This window comes from Lemur catta, chromosome 15 (assembly GCF_020740605.2).
Source record: "Lemur catta isolate mLemCat1 chromosome 15, mLemCat1.pri, whole genome shotgun sequence".
Lineage (NCBI taxonomy): Eukaryota > Metazoa > Chordata > Mammalia > Primates > Lemuridae > Lemur > Lemur catta.
The window spans coordinates 13,986,654-14,009,698 of NC_059142.1; the positions used below are offsets into that span (position 1 = coordinate 13,986,654).

The 23,045-nt window shown below is 56.1% G+C and overlaps 1 protein-coding gene across 1 annotated transcript in view; it reads right to left on the minus strand.

Annotated features, from left to right (window-relative positions):
• PITPNM3 (PITPNM family member 3) overlaps nt 1-23,045 on the minus strand; it is a 91,482-nt gene that overhangs the window by 10,524 nt on the left and 57,913 nt on the right. The window contains 11 exon segments of the mRNA XM_045526011.1: nt 107-223; nt 3,010-3,126; nt 4,702-4,850; nt 5,402-5,596; nt 6,872-7,042; nt 8,255-8,427; nt 10,852-11,036; nt 11,443-11,565; nt 11,910-12,099; nt 16,035-16,270; nt 16,698-16,774. Coding sequence (XP_045381967.1) covers nt 107-223; nt 3,010-3,126; nt 4,702-4,850; nt 5,402-5,596; nt 6,872-7,042; nt 8,255-8,427; nt 10,852-11,036; nt 11,443-11,565; nt 11,910-12,099; nt 16,035-16,270; nt 16,698-16,774 — 1,733 coding nt within the window.

Genomic DNA, 23,045 nt, shown 5'->3' on the forward strand with positions numbered 1-23,045 from the left:
CCCACTCCAGGCAGCCCGGCCCCCCTGGAGCCCTCACCCCACGTGCCATGTGGTCTCACAAGGCACCTAGTGGACCAGCTGAGGCGGGCATGGCAGCCCCGGGTACCTTCTCTCCAGTCAGAGCCACCATGTCAAGAGGGCCATACATGAACCGCCCCACCAGGACCTGGGGGCCATCTTCAGCTGCAATCACATCGTTGGCCCGGTGATTAGCAGTGACATTCTAGAAAGGCAGAAGAAAGCTGGCTCAGCCTTTGCAAGGGAGATTTAAAGCGTTCTTAGGATTGGCTGGAGAGATGTGGGCCTACTGAGTCACGTCTTCCTATGAACTTCTGTTAGAGTTTCAGAAGATGTGTTCCCATGGAACCCACGAGAAAAACAGACCGGGAGTCCCTAACATCATCTTGCAGGCCTCGCACTGGGCTTCCTGCAGATGTGCAGTCTCTGCTTCCAACCTTCCCGCACGGCCCTGAGCTGGCAGCCGGCCTCCGCTGTCCTCCTCTTCCAGATTCCTAGGCTGGAAACTGCCCGGTCACTTCTGGTTCTTTCTTCCACATCACGGCTGGCATCCAACAGCCATGTACCATCTGTCTTTTTCTGAGATGAAAATTTCTAATTTCAAGAGTAGACAGAACAGCACAGCACAGCAAAGCCTCGTGGCCCGGCACCAGCTCCAACACTTAGCACCTAACACCGGGCCGTTCCCATTTCCTGCTTCCCTGCCCAGTCCCCAGCGCAGCCCCAGCCCCACCCGGATTATTCTTGAGCAATCTGGGACATCGCCTCATTTTATCTGCAACTATCTCAACATTCCCATTCTTCCTCACTTCTGGTTCCAGTTCATTCTGTAGCCCCAAGGCCCATGCTGGCCCCGACCACACTCCCCTCCCAACCTGGCCTTTGAGACCCGAGTCTCTCAGTCTGCTGACCCTTCCTTTATTCATATTGGCCGCGTGTTCCTCTCTCCCACAATCACATGACCCTTGCTGGGACTCTGCCAATAGCTTCCTAATGGAGCTCCTCACTCAAAAGCAGCCCCTGCACACGGATCCTCCGCCTTCATAAAGCACCGATCTGTGAACAGCCCTCCAGGCCCCTTGAGAGCCCTCTGGGTAAAGCCCAAATCCTGAGCTCAGCGTTCTGAGCTTTGCCTGAGCAACCTCTTCAGTCTTGCCTCCTGCTGCTCCCCGTCCACACCTTCTGGTCCTTTCCACCAGGCTCTACAGCAGCAGCCTCCAGGCCTTCACTCACACTGGTACCCCCCCCCGCCCGTACCATTCCTGGCCCTCTGCCCCCACATTCCAGCCCATCCGCTGTGACCACACTCAACTGCATCCCCTCCAAGAAGCACTTCTTGGACACCCGAAGATGTGGTTTCGACTTCCTCTCAATTCCCACACATTTTAATTCCATCTAACAAACATCTGCAGACACCTCATGTGCACCGGTCTCTGAAAGGAACCAGTCATAGGCCCTACCCTGGAGCCCCGCAGCCAAGTGGGGACACAGGTTCCCTCTCAGAAGCACTGGAGGGGCAGGACCCAGTTCGTGGCAATAAGCACCTGAACAGACGCTGGACGTCATTAGTCTCCAGGGAAATGCAAATCAAAACCACCATGCGATACCCCATCCCACCCACTGGGATGACTGGAATCAAAGAGACAGATAAGAACAGGTGTTGTTGGAGATGTGGAGGAATCAGAACCCTCGCAGGCTGCTGGTCGGGGACAGGAAATGGTGCAGCTGCCACAGAAAACAGCCTGGCACCTCCTCAAATGATTAATCAGAGGTACCATTTGATCCAGCAATTCCACTTCTAGGTATATGCCCAAGAGAAATGAAAACATACGTCTACACAAAAGCATATATGCAAATGTTTACAGCAGCATTAGTCATAACAGCTAAAATGTGGAAACAACCCATCCATGGAGGAATGGACAAAGTGCAGTGTATCCACAGAATGGAACGTTACTCAGGAATGAAAGTCTGACACTGCTACAACACGGATGAGCCTTGAAAACATGCAGCGACGTGAAAGAAGTCAGATTTAAAAGATCACATGTTATATGATCTTAGTGAAATGAAATGTCCAGAATAGGCAAATCTGCAGACAGAAAGTAGATTACTGATCACTTAGAGCAGTGGGGGAAGTGGGGGTGGATGACAGCTAAAGGGTATGGAGTTTCTTTTTCAAGATGATAAAAATGTTCTAAAATTGACCATGGTAATGTTTGTACACATCTGAGAATACACTAAAATCCACTGAACTGTATACTTTAAATGGATGAAATATATAGTGTGTGAATTATATTTCAATAAGTATGTTTATGAAAAAAGGTTGATTCATGAAGCATTGATCACCCTCTACTCTTTCAGATTGCTCTTGGGGTCCTAGTCTGATCTTCTCACTGGACTGGAGGTGCCCAGTGGCACCTGGCAATGGCTGTGTCTGTACATCCCTATGCCCCTTTCTCTAGCAGAGGGATTGAGACAGAATAGGCACTGATGATGGTTTGCAGAGTGAGTAAATACATGTATGCATCTCAAACTCCTATTCATCCTTCAATACCCTAAAGAGGAGCCTCTTCTCCAGGGAAGCCCCAAGTGACCTGCCCTGACGAAACTTCTTTCCATCTTTGTGCTAATCTGTGCCTCCCTCTGTCATGGCAAATATCACACCAGCCCATACTCAATGGTAAGTCAAACTGAGAACCCTGTGGCCGCAAGCAGACTCTCTGATTCAAGTCCGTGTCTACAGAAATCCAGCACGTAGCAGTTGCTCCATAACTGGCATCTCCTCACCTTCCCCAGTGTCCTGGACCCCCATCCTCGGGGTCCCTGAGAAGCCAGGCCATGGAGAACCAACTCACACACCCTCCTCGCTACAGCGCCTGGGGCAGGGGTGGGGCAAATCAAAGCCCTCACTGCCCTGTGGATGCTCCCACCTCCAGGGCTGCCCCAGCTCCCTGAGGCCACAGTCCCAACCACTTGGTCCCACCATGCACATACCCGCAGCTTGACCTGGGTCCGCTTACGAAGCCACTTCTCACGGGGGTTTGCTGGGCTCAGTGCTGCAGGATCCAAGCTGGCGCTCTCCTTGACGCTCACGTTCTCGTAGCGCATCACCTGACCAACAGCCCAGAGGCCTCCTGGTCAGGCCCTCTGGGCCTCTCTCCCTCCCTCCCAGCTGTCAGGGCCTGCCAGCTGTGGCCAGCCAGGCTCCCCTCCGCCTCCCAGCCTGGGACCTTCAGGAAGCTCAGCACCCAGGACCTGTGTCCCTGCCCGCCTGTCCTGACAGCTGGGACCAGAGTACTCCCTCCCTAATGGCTCTGTTCCTGGGAGCAGCCTCTGTCCTCCATGCCCAAATCTAGTGGCTTCCTGCACCTGTACATGTTCTTTGCCCTCCCTCTTGTTATGGCCAGCTGGAGTCCTGATCCCAGCCCTGCCCCCTTCTCGAGGATGTGACCCCAGCGAGGTTCCGCTCTCCATCCTGCATCACTGATGAGACTTCCTGTGGCAGCATCCTCCTTAGCATCCAAATGTGCTGGAATGTTGCCCGTCTTTTAAAAATACTCCCTCTAGGACCCCTGTGCCTCTGTTCTACCCACTCCAGTCGGGCTCTGTCCCCGTCGCTCCCCTGAAGCCATTCTTGCTGAGGCCCCGGTGACTTCCAGCCTGCCTGTGTCAGAGGTCCGCTCCTGTCGTCCCTCCCTGGGTTCTCCTCCAACCTCGACAGATGTCCTCTTCTGTCTCCTTCTGTGGCTCCTCCTCGTGCCCCCGGGGGAGCCGCAGGACTCCTCCCTGAACTTGTCTGTCCCTAGGAACTCCCTTGGTGTGGCACCCATCACCAGTTCTAAATGCCATCTAAGCTCTGAGGACTCCCACATTTTTATCTTTAATCCTGACGTCTTCCCTAAGCTTCAGACTCATCTACTCACCTTCCTGCCTGGCGCCTACCAGGCACCTCACACTGCACATGTCCAAATGCCCAGCCCTGCTCTTCCTAAGTCCCAGGGAATGGCACCACCATAGGTGCTCAAACTGGGCTCCCCTCTTTCCCTCGCAGCCCAGACACCCAAGGGCATCCCATCGAACCCCAGTACGTCCACAGCAGCATCCTGGTCCAAGCTGTCACCTCCATGTTGGGCTCCTACATTGTCTCACCAGTGATCTCATTGTTCCTCTCCTGCCCCCTAAACAGCAGCCCCAGGGTTTTCTGATATTTCTTCCTTAGGCTGCTCACTGAACCTAGTATAAAACCACGCCCTGACCTTGGCAGCAGAGGCTGTCTGGGAACTGACCCCGCCCACCCCCCACTCTCCTCCCCCACCGGGCTCTCCCTCGGGCACTGGCCTTTCTGCTGCACCTTCGGTTCTGCAGACGGGGACGTTGAGATGCAGAGGGGAGTGGGGATTTACAACTCCAGCCTCCAAGCTGAAATATCGGTACATTCTCCTGTGTAGCTGCTATTTAATTTTCTAGAAGGTACCAGGCCATCAGCCACACCAAAGCCAATGTTCTTTATGAAAGCCATTCTCTGACCGTGTCCCCACCCACTTGTTTAAGTGCTCCAATGCCTTCCCAGAGCCTTAGGATAAAGCCCAAATGCTCAGCATGCTCTGAGAGAAGGTTGCTCTCCAGACAGGGAAGGTCGCCCCCCCCAAGTGCCCGCAGGGTCCGGTGGGGGGGCACCAGCAGTACCTGTCTCAGGATGAAGGCCACCACGTCCGTGGACTCCCAGTAGCTGGCGTGGAACAGGTGGGGCAGGGCCACAGTGGGGAAGGCTGTGAGGACATCGGGGCAGTACAGGGCGTAGTCGATCCGCTTCGCACCCCACCACTTGGCCGTGACTGCAGGTCAGACGGGGAGGTGAGGACGAGTGGCCTGCCTGGGGCCTTGACCCACGGGGCAGCGGGGGACTCCCATCCCACAGGCCCAGTGGGGGACGTGCCACGCGGGGCACGAGTTTGGGGCGGGAGCACCCTGCTCTGAATGAGCTCTGGGACACGAGCTGCTCCTCCCCCCCCATCCCCACCGGCCCCTCTCTAAGCTGTGTGCTCCCGCCTGGGCCCCAGGAATGAGGGCCAGACCCACAGGGACTGCAGTCTCACCCCAGGGCAGCGCTCAGCAGTAATAGTAATTCCCAGTGGGCTCTGTCCGGAGTCAGAGGTCAAGGTCCTCCCCAAGGTCAGAGCTCAGTCTGGGGCCAGGGTGAGGATTCAGACTGAAGCCAGGTCTCCACCCACAGACTGACGGCTCCCTGAAGGCAGAAATGCCACCCCCTCTACCCCTCCTCCCTACCCAGGGGCTCCCTCTGCAGCCCTGGCAGTGGGCCAGCAACCACCCAGGGGAAGGGCCCTCCCCTAGCATCCAGACAGGGCCCCAAAAGGACCTCACTCACTGCGGGAGGCACCCACGGGTGCCAGGCTGTCCGAGGACTCCGAGCTGTCGCTGTGGGAGCTGCCCTCACTCATCCTCCGTCCCGGGCGTTGTACCCTCGGGGCCTGAGGGGGTGAGGCAGGGGCGTCCAGGAGGGGTGGGCTGCCCCGGGAGCTGCCCTCCAGGAAGAGGGAGCTGTGGGCGTGCAGGGCATCGGCTGGAGGGGGAGTGTCAAGGTCAGGCCGAGGAGTGTGTCTCCAACAGAGCTACCCACTTGGTGCCAGCCCCATGGTGGGTGGGAGGCTGGGCACCAGAGGAGCCAGCCCCAGCCTTGCTCAGTCACCTGCCCAGTGGGCACCTGCACCCTCGCCACCCGCTCAGGACCCCCCTTTGCCCTAGCACATTGTCACATTCACCTCCTCCCAGCTGTGAGTTAAGCAGACAGAAGCTGGGGATCCATTCATCACCCACACCCCAATAAAGCTGCAGAGGGAGCCTCGGGGAGATTGCCCCGAAGCACCAGCTGAGGTCACAGAGTGACACATAGCCATGTCCTTTCTTATCAAACGCCTCCCCTGAGCCACAAAGGATTGTGCCTGAGTCTGGAAGGGAATGGGAACTCCAGCCTGGGAGCTAGGGTGGCCTCTGGGGAAAGGGGACCCCCTGACCAAAGAGGGACACATGTTAGGGTGGGGAGGTTTTAGAGCCTCACCTGCCTGTAGAAGCTCCTGACAAGCAAGGCTTTGGAAACACAGTCTCCACTGAATAGGGGTGGAGAGCGGGTGCTTGTTAATCCTGAACAAGCCACGTGCTCTGAGCAGGCTTAGGCCAAACCTCCCCAAGTGGGGTATGCAGCCAAGACTCCGGTTTCCAAGGCCCTGGGGGTCCATTATAGGCCTCCCCTTGGCGACACCCCAGTTCAGGCCTGGCTCACCCTACCTGACCCTGGAGGCCACGGGCCCTTCACCAACATACCTGCCCCTGGCTCCTGCTATTCCTCCACCTAGAAGATCTCCAGCCCCAGCCCCCAGCTCTTCTTCACCTGTCCAAATGCACCTGACTGTCCAGGCTCTGAGAAAAGGCCACCTCTTCCATGAAGCCCACTAGGATGGCACACTCCCCACCCTGCCCCTCCAGAGTCCAGGCTGGGCACTCAGGAACAGCACTGAGCATGGATCCCGGACATGCCATCAGCTCTGACGGTTGGAGTGTTACGCTGGACCTGGCCACAGGAGCTTGGCCAGGAGCCTGTTAGGGGGCAGAGCCTGGTCTCTGAGGCCCAAGATAATTTACACAGAGCAGTGTGTGGCACAGGTGGGCCCCTCTGAACACAGAGGGGCTGGCTATCTTCCTGTCCTCCAGAGACCCTTCCCAGATGAGTGACCCCATTCGCTGACAGAGAGGCTGGACCAGAGAGGGCAGCACAGGTGTGCCACCTGGCTGGGGCCCAGCCTCCAACTCAGCACAGTAGCTCACACCCCTGCGAACCTACCGAGGAGGAGGGACTGTCCGTCGCCCAGTGGGAACCTCTGGTAGCGGGGCACACTGACAGGGGGCACCAGGTGGAACTTGGGCTCCAACAGCGGCTCAAGCCTCGAGGCAGAGGGGTCTGCGCAGTGGAAAAAGCTGTAGACCTGGCTGCAGGCAGGACGCACCTGGAAACCTGCATGAGCGAGAAAGACACATGGGGAAGCCCCATTTTAGTGCCCGCTCCCTTGGCCCTAGAAGGCTCCCTGGAGTGCAGCTTCAAGTAGCCTACTCCTCTGCTCAAGAACTTCCCGTGGCTCCCTACTACCAACAGGAGCAAAGCCATTAAGTTCAGTTTGGCATTCAAGGCCTTGCCAACCTGCCCCACCTGAGAGTGCACTATAAGCACCCAGCACTGCAGCTGTAGTGAGCACCTGCAATTCCCCAGCCAGGCTTACTGCCTTCCCTTCTCTGCACCTGTGCCCAAACTGTCCCCTCTCCACTATTTCCACTGCTCAGACTCCTTTCAGTTCTCCCAGCTTTCGCTCAGTCGCTACCTGATCTATGAAGCCGACCCAGGTTCTTTCAGTCAGGACAGCTGCCCCGACCTGGGGCCCCGACAGCACCATCATGCAACGCTGGGCTCCCAGGCCTGGCGCTAGACGGCGCTCCCGGTTGGCCAGAGCCGGCCGAACACTTCTCTCACTGACCAGCAGGCGTCTCCACTGAGGCAGGGCGGTCCCTCTAGGTCAGGAGACCAGACCGCCCAGATCCAGGGAGCCCTAGGGCGCCTCAGCGACACCCAGGGCAGCCACGGGGTGCTGCCTCCTCTCCCCCACTTCAGCCTGAGCCCTCCCTCTCTGTTCCATATTGTGGGTTGTCGGTACACTTTGGTGGAAAGCATCCATCTGTCGATACCCAAGGTGCCCTCCGGCCTCTGACGGTCTGCGTCCCTGTCCTCAAAGTCACAACCTGCCCCCACTGGTGCAAAGCGCCTCGCATGGGTATTTTAGAGGAACAGGAACAGGCACTGGAGGCTGCAGGGCCTGCGTGAGCAAAGGCACTGAGGTGGGCTTGGGTGCATTGGGTTGGGGGTAGGTTAGACCAATCTGGCTGTGGCGGGTCTGCCGGGGACAGGGAGGGAGAAGTAGGATGCAAGAGGGTGAGTATTTATGGCATCACCACTGGACAATGGGGACACACTTTGGCCAGGGGCATGTGACAGGGACAGTGAAATCCATGAGAAGCTGTCTCACCTTTGCACCATCTGGGGAAACAGCTTCCCTCTCCCTCCTCTCACCTCTTTCCTCCTACTCCGACTCCGTGACCCTCTCTGCCCCCGTCCCCACCCCCTGCTCCCCCCACGTTGAGGCCCTGACACCTCAGGCCCCGCCCATGCCGTACCCACCGTCCAGCCCAGGCAGCACTGTCCTCCGCATGGCCAGGACCAGGCCCAGGGGTGAGCCAAACAGGAAGAAGTCAGACACGTCAAAGTCAAAGCGTCCCAGGCTGACCTCGGGGAGCTGCGGCGCCGCGGCCGGGGGGAGCTCACCCTCATCCTTTAGCACACTGGAGTGGATGCTGAGACGGGAGGAAGACACGGGACAGGGCAGGTTAGAGAGGGACCGAGAAGGTGGGAGTGTTCACGTAGCAGCAGAGCCTGGAGTCTGGGTGTGGCGTGCCCAGCCTTCTGGGACAGGGCTCAGGGCAGAGCCCACTTGCCAGATACCACCAACGTGAGCTGGCGACAGTCTCAGCATTGGCCACCAAGGCCTGGCCAATGTCTGGCTAGAGCAGGAGGCAGCAAACTTTTCCTGCAAAGGGCCAGGTGGTAAATATTTTAGACTTTTTATAAGTCATGTGATCTCCATTGCATCTACTTAACGCTGTCATTGTGACATGAAAGCAGCCACAGACAATACTTAAACAAGTATGTGTGGCTATGATCTAATAAGACTTTACTTACAAAAACAGGCTGAGCACCAAGGGCACCTAAGCATCCAACGACAGCCCTGTGTTATCGTGCTGATTTTGTGATGGCCACGCTGAGAATTCACGCACTTAGACCAGAGAAGCCCAGACCGCCAGTACACAGACCAGCTGGATAATGTCAGTTTTGCCAGGATTAGGGCTTTCATCGTCACTCATGTGCCAGGCAGCCCACAGACACAGAGGCAAACAGCTTGGGCTCCCCCCACTTCCCCAGCCCGCAGAGGAAACAGTGCTTGAAGAGAAAGACACAAACACACAGAATTCCAACCATTCCCATCCCAGGTACACACTGTCCCAAGGGGACTGCAACAGTGTTCAGTGTTCAGCCACAGACTCCGAGCAGGCTCCGATGATCAGGAGGAAACCCCAGGATCACCCTGACTTGCCAGGCAGCATTAGAGACAGTGCAAGCTGCAAACGTGATTGTGGGATCATGCAGTGTATCAATCTATTAACCGAATGCAAATGCGAATAGAATACTCAATGTGGAGGTGAAAACGTTGCAGAGATAACAATTGAAATGATGTGGGCAAATGCCCCAGCCTCTGGAGCGAGTGAGTCTGCAAAGCTGAAACCTCACTCCCTCCTGCCTCTCGCAGTGTGAGCATCTCCCCGTGAGGACGATGACTCTGGTGTTTAACAATACATATTTCATGTACAGCGTGGTCCCTAAACACACGCCAACTACTTAATTGCCAAAGAAACTGCCATCTGTCCCTACACCAGAGGGAAAATCTGGCTGCATCGGACCAGCTACTGAAAACCTCCAACTTCTTTTCATTCTCCAAATTTGGGGCTTTCCTAAAGGATGTTTCAAGGATGAACCAGAAATGTTGAGATGTTCACGTTGCAGCCCTCACGTAGCTGCTTTTCTACAGGATAATCTGTACAAAGGGCTTTAAATATTCAGAAATTTAAATAGGCAGAGCCTTTGACCTTGTAACTCCTCTCCAGGAATCCATCTGAATGAAATAACCCTAATACATACGTTGATGTTTACGCACGAAGATGGTTCACTATAGTTCTATTTATAATGGCAAAGAATTGGAAAAAGCCAAAGTGTCTAAGTACTGGGATTAAGTAAACTGTTGTGTATTTACTCAATAAAACATTATATTGCCATTAAGGATATTTACCAAGTATTTTTAATTATATAGGGACAAGATCACAATGTAACCGCTTTTTTTTAAGTAAAACTATATGCAAAGCATGCGAAAAAAAAAATACAGAAAGGATACAGGCTCAATGCTAACAGTGGTTCCCCCTGGGTGGTGAGATGACATATTTTCCAAATGTTGTAATGACCTCATGATACTTAACACTTGGATAAGAAAGAAGGAAAGAGGAAGGAGAGAATTGAGGAGAAAAGAAAGAAGAAAGAGACATTCATTCCAACTTGGGTCTATGTCTAACAGCCATTTGTACCCTGAGTTAACATGCAGACAATTCATTTAGCCCGTGTTGATTAACATGTCTCTTCTGGAAAGTTAGAGGGTGAACAGTCCCGTAGAGGGGCCTGCCTGGCCTACAGACAAAAGTGTGTTTTGTCAGAAAGCACTGAACCGGGATAAGGAACCCAGACCGCGGATCTCAGCTCTCCCGTAAAGGGTTGTGTGACTCCCGGAAAGTTAGAGTCCTACTTGTTCCTGTTTCCCCATCTGAGAAATGATAGGAACACAGAGCCGAGGTCGCTCCCCAAACATGTCTGCATCTGTTATCTCACTAGGTTCTTAAAACCACCCCGTGAAGTGGGCTGGGCAGCGTTACACTTTTGCAGAAGATGAAACTGGGGCTCTCGAGCTCTCTGCAAGCCATGGTGGGGCAGGGAGAGGGAGCAGCTTCCTGGGTCTCAGTGCAGGGCCCATGGCAAGTGGCCTGGGTCCTGGCACTTCAATGCATGGAAAGGCCTGGGACATATGACCGGTCACAGCCCTCCCAGACGACTCCAAGCCAAGGTCCTCTGCCTCCTGGGTGCTCTGATGGAAAGAAGGCAGGGACAGGCAAGGGTGTTACCTTGAGAGGAAGGCATGATGCTGGGTGATGGCCTCACAGTCATAGGTGGAGGAGTCGCTCTGTTTCCGTGGCAACGGCCTCTTGGGCTCCTCATCCTCCAACCCACTAGAGAGGTCAATGTTGCTTTTGCTCAGACGCTTACTGCTGGCCAGACTGCAGTCTTCCTCCACCACAATCGGCGTGTCCTTTGGGGCCAAGCAGAAGACAGGAGAGTACTATTGTCACAGGAGACTCTGGGGCCCTGCGTCCTCCCCCAGGCACAAATCAACCCCTTCCTCCTAGGATGTGAGGGGCTATGCTTCTTCCAAAAGGCATGTGGAAGCCACAACACAATAGTGGTAGGATTTGGGGCACAGGCTGTCTCCTGCATCCACAGGGACTGGCAATCCAGCCGGGACAGATGTCTAGGAAGCCAAATTCAGATCAGCCCTCTCTGGGCCTCAGTTTCCCCTCCTGGGATACTTATCTCTTGCTACTCTTGCAGGATTATGATACAATCCTCTGTAACCTGGACATGATGGTGCCAACGTGAAGGACAGAGCTACCTCCCCCAGGGGACCCCTGCTCCCCTGTCCCGCCACCTGGCCGCACCTGGGTGCTGCTGATGCTCCCCTTCCGGCTGCTGCTGCCAGGGCTGTCCCCCGAGGGCCCCGCACTGTAGCAGATGGCATCGAAGGCCAGGAGGCCGCCCACGCAGTCCCCAATGAGACACACCTGCAGAGGCACAGCTGGCCTGCAGGCTCACCTGCGGCAGCCCCCAGACCCGCCCCCACACCCAGCCAGAGCCGGCCCCAGGGAGGCCCTGAGGGAGCCCAGTGGGGAGCGGTGCTGCCCGGGACCAGGGCTTAGCCCAGGCCCAGCGTCAGACTTGGGCTCAAACTCCGAACTGGGACTATTGGCCTCCTATCTGTACGACGAAGGCAAACCCAAAGATCCCAAAAGCCGCCTTTGATGTCAGATGCTTTGACTCTAGAACAGCCTGGTCTCCATCCTTCCAGCAGATCCCAGCCTCTCTCCAGGCGGGGGCCAGGCCAGGGGCGGGGCGGGAGCTGTCCTACCTGCCCACTGAAGCCGATCCCGTCAGAGGACTTGAGGAACTCTCCATAGACCTGGTTGGCTCTCTCGATGATGGTGGCCACTGCGTCCTGGTACTGTGGGGAGGAGATGGCCAACAGGGGCAGGGCGGCCAGAGGGACGTGGTCCTGACTGTTGCTGAGGCCGCCCTCGTCGTGGCTGTAGGGGTTCAGGCTGCAGACAGGGGGCCCAAGGTAAGCCCAGCTGGGATCAGGCAGGTGGGCGGGTTTGGGGCTGAGGACCAGGCGGAAGAGAGGACACACTGGCCAGGACTGGGCCCTCAGCACCAGGGACCCTTCAGGAGGACCCAGGCAGGAACCGGGTGAGATAAAGCAAGAGCAGTGGTGGCAGGGGGCTCAAGGCTATGCATGGTGTGGGCCCAGAGGCTCCCGTGACAGGGTGCTCTCTGGCCCACTTCTGCATGGCCCCAAAGGACACCCTAATTGTAGAGGAAGAAGTCAGCTGGGAGCCAAAGCCAGCTAGTACGTATCAGGGTGGGGACATGTCATCATGGCAGACTTCCTGAAGGAGGTGGGGTTTGAACTAGGCCTCGGGAAGGCTTTGGAGAAGCTGAGAAAGGAGGAGAGAGGGCATGCCAGCTGTGGGGATCAGGTGCTGGCCATAGCTTACGGGAGGGCACAGCTGCATGCATGACGTTTTGTCCATGGTGCAGTGGGGAGAGGATCCAGATCTTTCATCAGCTTTGTAGAAAGCTCTGTGACCCACAGAGGGCTAAGAGGGCCTGTCCCACAGCATGCCCACCACCAGCGGACGGTCCAGACTTTGCACTGGCAGCCACCTCCCTACGTCCCCACTAAGAAGTTCCTCCTTCTCTGGGCAGCTCAGGCTCACCTGAGACCGGCCTGCCCCTGGCCCAGCCCCTGCCTATCTTGCCTCTGTTCCCTGGGACATCTGACCCAGAGGCACTGTTGGGCCTGGCTGGGCAGGAGGGACCACGGAGGGCGGCCTGGAACTCTCCACCCGCTGCCCAGAGCCTGCCCTTTCCCATAGTCCACGCTCAGGCTGCCCGAGAGCCCAGTGCTGATCCCACTGGGGACTCAATAGAATCTCGGGCAGGTGACAGGGCTCAAGCACCCTTGGCAGGTGGCAGAGTCCTCGTGGGGTACAAGGCCAGTCCCATCATCCATTCCTCATCTCCAAAGAACACAAATTAGAGGAAACAGGCCTCGATTGCAGCTGGAGAGATTTTAATTAGCTGAGAAAGCTCCCTCCCAGCAGTGATTACGGGGTGATTAATGGCCCTGGCAAGGAGCTGCCTGGGGGAGAGGTAAGCTCCCTCCTGCTGTCCCTTCAAATTGCCCGGTCATCCGTCTTCCTGGAGATAGGGGTGACCCAGCTCTGGAGGTCAGGCATCCTGGGGGAATGTGGGGGGAGTCCTGAGATAGATTATGAACTAGCACAATTAAGTCCCTGGCTGTTAGAGTATGAAGGGAACAAGCCGCGCCACCAGCTTAGCAGTTCCCCAAGCTGAGCAGGAAGCAGCGGGCAGCTGTTAAAGATGCAGATTCCAGGGCCTGTCTCCTCCCGAATCCCCCACTCCAGGGGTGAAGCCTGGACATCTTGCGGTTTAATAAAAATCACATCAGGGACGTGGGCAAGATTAGCCAGGTAGGGGAACTTCTGCTCTAATCTCCTTCCTCTCTTCCAACTCTGATTGTAGTCAGCCCTGTTGGCATCTGTGGAATGCAGAGAAATCCAGTCTCTGCTTCCCATCCCAGCGGGGAGAAGTGAGGCCCAGGGAAGGGAAGGGCTTGCCTGTGCTCTCCCCTGACCGTCTGGAAGCTCCAGGCACGGAGCCCCTCCTCATAGCCACACTTGACTGAAAGCACCAACTCCCCTTCCCCTGGGAGTAGGGAGCCCCCCCGCAAACCCAGCGCCCTACTGGAGGGCTCTTCCCACCCGCCCCAAGCCCCAGGCGGTGAGGGCTCTGCCTGAGGGATGGTCTCTGCAGCCGCTTCAAAGCCCCTGGCAGAGTCCCGTGAGCGGGGAGGGGCAGGATGGAGGTGCCAACAGCCTCCCTCTCACCCCTAACTGCAGAAGGTTCCCGGCTTCCAGCTGCCAGTCCCAGCAATTGGCCAGATGCTCTACAGGACGTGGGCCCCGCAGGTGCTCGGGTCCTTTTTTGCACACATGACTAATGAGAACCCACGGTACCCACCTGAGCCCAGGCCCCCTCCTTCTGCTAGTTCAACAGGACAGGCACCTGGGGGTCCTGGAGCAGCGGGTGGGACCTCCCACAGGCCCCTGACCCCAGAGGGCCCTTGGTGGCTTGGTTTGTCCCCCACAGGGGCCAGGGCCCACATGGGGCAGGGACGTGCCAACGTCAGCGGTGGGCCAGCTGTGCAGTGCTCAGCCAGCCCTCTGTGCGTGCCACCCTTTCCCTCCTTGCTCCCCACCAGCCGCATTCCCTGCTGGGAACCGGAAGTCTCCCTTCCCAGCCCCCCTGCACCCACCAGCCAGGGGGACGATGCCGGGAGTCACAGCCAGCATCCCCGAGTACTTTCCAGGTGCCGGGCGCTGTGTTAAGGGCTTCACCTACACTAGCACGCAGAATCCGCACAACCCTAGAAGCTTATGTCTGTGGTCACCCCCATTTTACAGAGGTTAAAGGACTTCCCCCAGGTCACACAGCCAGGGTCCAAATCCAGCTGACCCGAGAGGCCACACACTTAACCATGGTAGGCACACCCAAAAGCCACCTCTCCAGCAAGTCTTCTCTGGCCCTCTCCCAGAGAGCCCGCAGCGCCCTGTGTCTCCTCCATGCCCACACTGTGACATTAGGACACACAGAGAGTGGCTGGTTTTCATCCACGACTCCGGGCTCATAACTCCCACAGCCCTAGTTATCGCACTCGGGCACTGCAGAGAACAAGCTCGCTCGCTCTCTGACCCCCTGCCCTCCTTTCACTTGCTCCTTTTTCCCCCCAAGCCTAATTTCCCCTGCCTTTCTGTCTTGGAGCTGGCCATAAAGAAAGTCTCCGACCTGCCTTGTCCTATTGGGGGCCATAAACCCCCATTTCACACCCCACACCCTGGAGGAAGGAAAGCTGCACAGAGAGGCCGAGGAGAAGCTATGGACAGGCCTTGCTGAGATTTCCCCACTCGGTCTGTCAGTATCAGATCACACCCTTTCTGTCCAATCACATTTCCACTCAGCTGTCAATCACGCCTATCCGCTGAGACATTTTATAAAGTCTCCGTAAACAGCTCAAGAGGACAGGGTTCCGGGAGCTTCCAGACAGCTGAACACGTGGAGGTTCCTGGAGGTGGCGCGCCCGGGGAGGGCACGGACGCTCGCACCCCTTCCCCCACACCTCGCCCTACGCATCTCTTCACCTGCATCCTTTGCATAATAGACCAGTAAATGGAATGAACGGTGTCCCTGGGTTCCGTCAGCCATTCTAGCAAATTAATGGAACCCAAGGCGGGGGTGTGGGATGCCTGGTTCACAGCCGGTCAGACAGAAGCACTGGCAAGGCAACGTGAGGCTCGTGACAGGTGGCAGAAGTGGGGGCAGTGTTGTGGGACTGAGCCCTCAGCCCAAGGGATCTGACGCCATCTCCCGGTAGACAGTGTCGGAACTGAATTGCAGGACACCCAGCTGGTGTCTGCTGCCGACCTGACTGCCACATGTTTGGTCACACAAATCCTCTGTGTCGGTCGTTGTGGCATGAGAGCAGAGGGGAACACAGTTCGTGTTTTTTCCCCGCACGCACACACCCCTGCTGGGCCATCACTGTGGTCCAGCCTGACCCCAGGCTCCATTGGCTGCGCAACCCTGGGGGAAATTGCTTAACCTCCCAACGCCTCAGTTTCCTTATCTGGGCCAACTAGATCAGGCCTATTGAGTACAGGAAGTGGATCCGAGCTATCATGGGCCCCCTGGCCCCACCCAGCCCTGGGCAGAGGACTCTTCCCAACCACTGTGCACCAGTGATGCTTGTGTTCAATCAGGATCCGACATCCCAGAGAAGCTTTGGCAGGTACCCACTGCCCGGGAGGTAACCACGAGGCAGGGCAACCCCTCCACTTGGTGTCCCCCCCCAACAACAACCCCAACCAGCCCCAACACGCAGAAACAGACTCACTGAGAGACGAGTGAGAAAGCCTCAGAGCAGATGGCAGGACAGGGGACGAACTTGATGAGGATGTGGCCCAGGGCGGCAGGGAAGTGGGCTCGCGTGACCTTCTCCAGCACGGAGCTGAAGGTGTGGATGTCGGCTGCCTTGCAGGACGGGTCCCCTGAGCCCGTGTCCAGGATGTTCCCTCCATGCAGCACCAGCAGAAGGACATGCGTCTTGCAGGAGCGCTGTGGGCAGCCTTCCTGAGAGGGACATCGGCCGGGATAGAGAGACAGACAGCAGGGGACGGGAGGGCGGCACACAAGGACATGCACACACGGAGACCGTGGCTGGGGACGCAGGGACCTGCCCAGCCTGTCTCGCAGCTCTAAGTCAAGGAGTCCTACAGCCCCCCCATGTGACATAACCTTTGGAGCTGTCAGAGTGAGGGGCACAGACTGCCAAGAGGGCAAGACCCTTGATGTATGTGAGGACAGGAAAGGTCCTAAGAGAGCTTTCTTGTTCCTAAGGGAGCCCAAAGCCCAGAGAAGGACAGAGACCTGCCCAGGGTCACACAGCAAGTCAAATGAAGAGCTGGAAGAAACTGGGCAGCCTGACTACCATCCAACAGCCCTTCCTAAAATCCTGACCACAGAGGCGGGCCCGGACACCCTCAGAATCCCAGCCCACCTCGCTGTCTTCGTGGATCTCGATGCTTCCCTGGGCTGGGAACCTCTGTCTTCTCAAGGAGACCCGGTACAGTTCTCCTGCAGAGGGAACAGAAGGGGAACTCAGCATGTCCAGGCTTCCGCCACGGCGACACGACACCAGGTACGGGCCCCAAAGGTGAGGCCTCAGCTTACAGGTGAGTTGGAATTATAGTCTGGAGCTAGGGGGAGCCACCTGTCCAGCCCTGCCTCTGAAACCAACACGACATGAAACTCCTTCTCCTTCTCAGGACAGGAAGACCAGCAGAGTGAGGCCACCACCGATGCTGTCCCTAATGTGACATAATGTCACATTATGTCACAAGGAGGGGACACAAGGAGAGGCATCTTAGGAAGGGAACGTCCTGCTTTTCTTTACCAACGGCAACAGCCTGGCGTGAGCCCTGCCTGACACTTCCACTCCAGAGATGGACGGTAATTTGGGCCAAGCTTCCCTCTGAGGACAACTAGAAGAGGTGGCATGATGATTAATTTTATGTGTCAGCTTGACTGGGGTAAAGGACGCCCGGCTTGCTGGTAAAACACCAGTTCCCGGTGTATCTGTGCGGTGTTTCCCAAAGAGCACTTGAATCCGCAGACTGCAGAGAGGACCCGCCCTCACCGAGGGAGGTGGGCAGGATAGGATCTGCTGAGGGCCTGCACAGAACACGAAGGAGGAGGGAGGGAGAGGTCACTCTTGCTTTGTAAGGTCAGCCATCCATCTCCTGCCCTCAGACATCAGCGTTGGTGGTTCTCAGGCCTTCAGACTAGAACTGGGATTCATGCCATCATTGTGTCCCCTGGGCCTCAGGCCTTTGGGCTGGAACTGGAACCACACCGCCAGGTTCCTGGGCTCCTGGTGCCAGACAGCAGATCCTGGGACTTGACTTCTCAGCCTGCATCATCGTGTGAGCCCGTGCCCCATAATGAATCTCTTTTTACGCATCTGTTAATATATATAACCTATTGGTTCTCTTTCTCTGGAGAGCCCTGACTAACACAGCTGCATGAATATTTTTCTTTAATATCTGCTTGAAGCTATCAGAGAGATCACAAGGCCCTGAATTATGGCACCGTGGTCCAGACCCGCAGAGAGGCAAGGCCAGCGTTTGGAGCGACACTCAGTAGCACATCACAAGCTTTGTGACGAAGCCGGCTGCTGCTCGTCTCAGCTGCCCGGGCTGAACACCTGCTCCTCCACGAAGTCAGGCTCCCAGCCCTGCCTCGGCTCTCACCGCTCTAACACGGGGGGCAGTAATCCACAGCCATGGGCTGAATCTGGCCCCCCACCTGCTTTTGTAAATAAAGTTTTATTGGAACACAGCCAGGCTCACTCTTTACAAACTGTTGATGGCTGCTTTTGTGCCACAGCAGCAGGGTAGTTGCAACAGAGAGACCTTACAGCCCACGAAGCTAAAAATATCGTCTCTGGCCCTTTACAGGAAAGTTTGCCAACCCCTGATCTAAGACTTACACTCCTGAATGTCATGACATTGGACTTGCAGGTGGAGAGACATCAAAGACATCCAACAGCTGCCCGCCCCCCCCAAATGCTGCCTGCCACCCTGAAGAATCCGTCCTTCCATCAAGCTGACCTCGGCTTCCAGCCTTTCTCCTCCACGAACTGGATACCCTTTTCTGTGTGTAGCCAAAACCCACAGCTAGATTGAGCCAGCTGGTGGCCCTCAATGATGAGAAACTCGCTTATCTCTTAAAGTCGCAGCCCGTTCTAGATGAGGACAGCCCTTTCCATCGTCACACCCCACCCCACCCCCACCATAGCCCGCTGCTCCCCACTGGGAGTCACATCCGGAGAGGGTCCCTCCTTCCTGGGGCTTTCAGGGCAGCCCCAGCCACCCTGTGTCTGAGGCAGCCACGACCAGCCCCAGGAGAGGGCACATCTGCAAAGAATTCCAAATGAGAAGCTTTGTCAGCAGGGAAGTACATGTCTGAAATATTCTGTCCTCACAGACACAGCCCTGGTCGAAGGGTGACTGCTTTATGAGCCTGAGCTGCTGCCCACACAGACAGGAAATCGTTCCCGAAATGATGGAGGGGTTGACTTTGGGGAGGAGGAGGAAAAACTTGTCCTGAGGCCTGACTCTGCCCGGGGCTTACTAATGCTCCTTCCAGTGGTGTAGGCTTGCCCCGGGTCTTGCTAGAGGGGACCGGGGCCCTGCCCTCAGCACAGGGGGACAATACAAGACAACAGTAGTGGGTCAGTTGTATTAAATACTTATTATGTCCCAGGCACTGTGTGCTTTACCTGTGTCGCCCAGTCCCCACAATTACTCTCTGAGTTTGGATGAGCTTGTTATTAGCCCCATTTTACAGATGAGCAAACCGAGGCTACAACAACCTGTATCAATTGCCCCAGGCACCAGACCTCTTTCCAGGACATGAAATAGCACCAGGAGGGAAGGAAAGGGTCTGAGAGGGAGGGCGGATGCAGCTTCCCCCAGACAAAGCATCCACACTTCACGGTGAAGGCAGCCTTGTGCACGGCTCTGGGACAGGTGAGCCGGAGGAACCCGGAGCTTGGGCAGGGCCGAGGTTGTGGCTGTGGAGCCTGGGGGGCCCCTGTCCTCTAGGGCTGGGTGGGGTGTGGTTAAACACATGGACTTTGGAGCCAGAATGCCTGAGTTCAAATCTTGGCTCTTACGAGCTGTGTGACCTGTGTCTCAGTTTCCTCATCTGGAATATGGGGATGATATCGGTGGCTGCCTCATAGGGTGGTGATGCGGAAAAATGAGTCCATATATATAAAGGGCTTAGAACAGGGTGTAAGTCCATATACACGAGGGGCTTAGACTAGGGCGTGGAACATAGGAAGGGTCATACACGTTAGCTGATATTGTTATTATTATTACCCAGGGTGCCTCAGGGGCACAGAGCCAGGGCCACAGCTGACAAAATGGGGCTGATGGGGACATTGCCACCTCCACACTTGCCTGCCCTGCCGCCAAGTCCCTCCCTGAGCCTTGGCATGCTCCCCGGCCTCGCTGGGCTGGATGCCTGCTTGCAGTGTGATTACAGGATTAAATGCTGTGATTGCCACAAATTACCATGGCAAGGCTATAAATAAGTTGCAGGGAAGCCATGAGGGTCCTGCTGTCTCCTGGGCACCATGCCCTCTGTTCGGCAGGGACTGGATCCTGCACCCTCACTGATTGCAAGACCGAGGAGCACCCGCATCCTTGATCTGCCTGGAGTCTGTTCCCTGGGGCCCCACGCGATGCTCTGGGCATCAAATTGGTGGACAAGTGCTGCGTCCCAGCCACAAATGACGCTGGGGCTGTTCCTGGCTCAGTGGGGAGGGAAGCCACAGGCCAGAGGGTGGACAGGCTTGTTCTCTGCATCCCTCACGCCTCCTAGCAAGAAGGAAGGGTCTTGCTTCCTACACTGGGACAGAACCTTGCTTCCTTTCAATGCATAAAAGCCAGAAATGCTTTGCTCTAGGGGATGAAGGAGAGGAGACCTAGCCTGCCAGACCTAGAGTCTGGCCCTTTCAGAGTTAACTAACAGGACCAGAGTTACTCCACAGGAAGGTGCATCTCCAGTTTTGGCAGAGGCCTCTGTGGACAAGCAGAAAGGCAGCCTGAGGTCACCTTGCCTGCACCTTGCCCATGGGGCTCTGCTTCTTCCAAGAGCTAAACATTCCCACCACAATAACTGAGGCCACTGGCTTTGACTCACCCACAAGACATAACTCTTTCACTCTTCCTTGCCTTTGCTCAGGCAGAGCCTTTTGCCTGGTAAGCCTTTCTTCCCTTTGCAGACCAGCAAACTCCTACTTGTCCTACAAAACCCTGCTCAACTGACACCACCTCTAGAAAGCCTTCTCAGATCTACCTAGGCAAAGATGTTTATCCCACAGCATACTGAGCTGGGCCTGGCTTATTGCTGTGAGGCGACTTGTCTATTTCCTCGTCAGACTTGGGGACCCCTGAGAGGCCTAGCGTGGCATTTTCATGAAAACATTTTAGAAGTGAAGAACCCCGGATGCACGCAGCTGGGGAGACATCTCTGTGCTGTTAAACCCCCAGAGAAATTAGGTTCAGGGAAGCATCACCCACCGAGAAGCACATTTCTTGAAAGTACCCAGGGAAACTGGCATGAGGGGACCTCTGGGGATTCTAGAACAGTCTGGCCTGGGCTTTGTAATTCCGCCTCTAGAGGCCTGCCCAGAGCCTCTGGTGACAAGAGCAGCTGGCAGGGGACCCTGGGTGGCGGGGAGCCACCCACAAGGGACCCCAGGACCTCGTCATCAGGCTGCTGCTTCCTCCCACTTCCTGCTAATCTCTGCTTGCATGGCCTTATTCAGGCTGGGTCCCTGCCATGCCCAGATTTGGGGTGGGTGAACCCACAGCTGTTTTGTGACAATGTTTTGTGCAGGCTTCGAGGCAGGCCAGCTACCGCAGTGCCTGCTCCCAGCACACCGCCAGCCCAGCACTGAGCCCACCCCGCTCACCAGGGCTCCTCCTGCCGGTGAAAGAATGGAGCCTATTTTTTGCTTAATCACAGCCTCGGAAAGGCACAAATTGTGATCATCCCTTCTAATTACCGATGCACCACACTGCTCTTGATACAAAAACCAAGGTCGTCACCCATGTGCTTGGCACCCTAAGCAAAGCATCACCCCAGCTTGGCTGGAGAGTCCAGCTGTCTGCATCTCCCTTGCCCCCAGCTGCTGGGTCCACAAGGGGTGGATTCTGGGGGGTCCCTGGCTAAAGCTGACCACTCAGTATCCCCCTCTATCCTTGGCAGTCACTCCCACCCCCATGAGTCACCCCTGGGGTCAACGGAGCAGAGCTGGGCCCAGCTTGAGACCATGTGGCGTGTCCTGAGAAGTATCTACAAAAGTATCCAATGCTCTGTGAACTCTTGGAAGCATACGTATGGGCAGGAACATAAAAATATTTTGTGTAAACCCAATGGCTTCGCTGTTTTGCTCTGATGTGGGATTCAGGAGATACACCTGGAAGTTACCTAAGAAGAATTTGAGCCTCATTCGGTACCATGCGGGGGTCTTAGACCACAGCCCCAATCCCCCAGGTAAACGCGCATGACACACACAGGCAGGAGGAGACAGGCCACGGAAAGGGTCCTAGGATGAGACATGGACACCCTCTCTCCAGACCACCACCAAACGAAAGGGTTTGCCTAGATGCCCTCGGAAGACTCGGGCAGTCCGAGATCCTGAGTGCGCGCATGAGCGCCCTCCGTGACTGCCAGCCTCCACACCCGGCAGAGTTAGACCCTAGGACCCTGAAGGGACCCACAGGCACAACCACTCTGAGGAAGAGGAACCAGGAAACTGCAGGTGGCAGACGTCACCTGGATTTTCAAAGTGGTTGATTCCAACTAGGGAGCTTGGTAGTAATTTCTAGGCAAGTCCTGGTGCAAATGAATGAACAAGTGTTTTCGGGGCCCTCAGAAAGCGGAGCGGTGGCCCCCAGAGCTCTGACGGGCTTGCTCGGACGTACCTTGCCAACCCCACTCACTGCACGTGGAGTAGGGTCACTGGCCCAGGAACTCGAGGGAACGCCAAGGGCTTAGGGCACCTGGGGAGGGGGACACACAGGCAGAATGACAAACTATTTCGGGAACCCACAGCTCTCACCGCAGCAGCTGAAGGCACGTGGGCTCGTGAACGGGGCCCTGCCCTGGCCCTTAGGTGACCACACAGAAGGTACAGTTCACAGATTTCTGGCTGGCCCAAAGCCAGAAGTGGGGACCAATGCCCACCAGCATGAAGCAGCGGAGACAGTGGACCCTGTTCTGAAGGGTTCAAAACTTTTTTAAAACAGGGAAATTTTTCATCCAATGAAATCTTCCTCAGGAGCCCAATTTGCAAAATAAAAGTGGACCAGCTCCGGCTAAAGCCATTTGAGGGGAGCAGAGCCCCACTTCCTTACTCCAGCCCACCTCTGACCCTCGGCAGTCCCTGAGAGCTCCACAGAGCACAACTTAGAAGCCACTGACCTTGTTCACCAGCCACACTGGAGGCCACCCTCCTCTGCATGTCCCCAGCCCCCAGCTCTGTGAAAAACACAATCTAGGCTGGGAGGTAGCGGGGAGCTTGGGACCTTTTATTAGAAGGAAACGCACCAAAATGTTTACAGTGATTTTCCCCGGGTGCTGGGATAAGGGATGGGTTTTTATTTGTTTGTCTGGTTGTTTTATTTTGTTTTACTTTCTACTTTCCTCTGTTTTCTAATTTTTCTCTAGTGAGCCCGTATTTCTTTTAGTTTAAAACTATTTATGAATAGATCTATTGGATAGACAATACAAGCATGTGTCATGTTGACAATAAGATTATCTTTAAAGC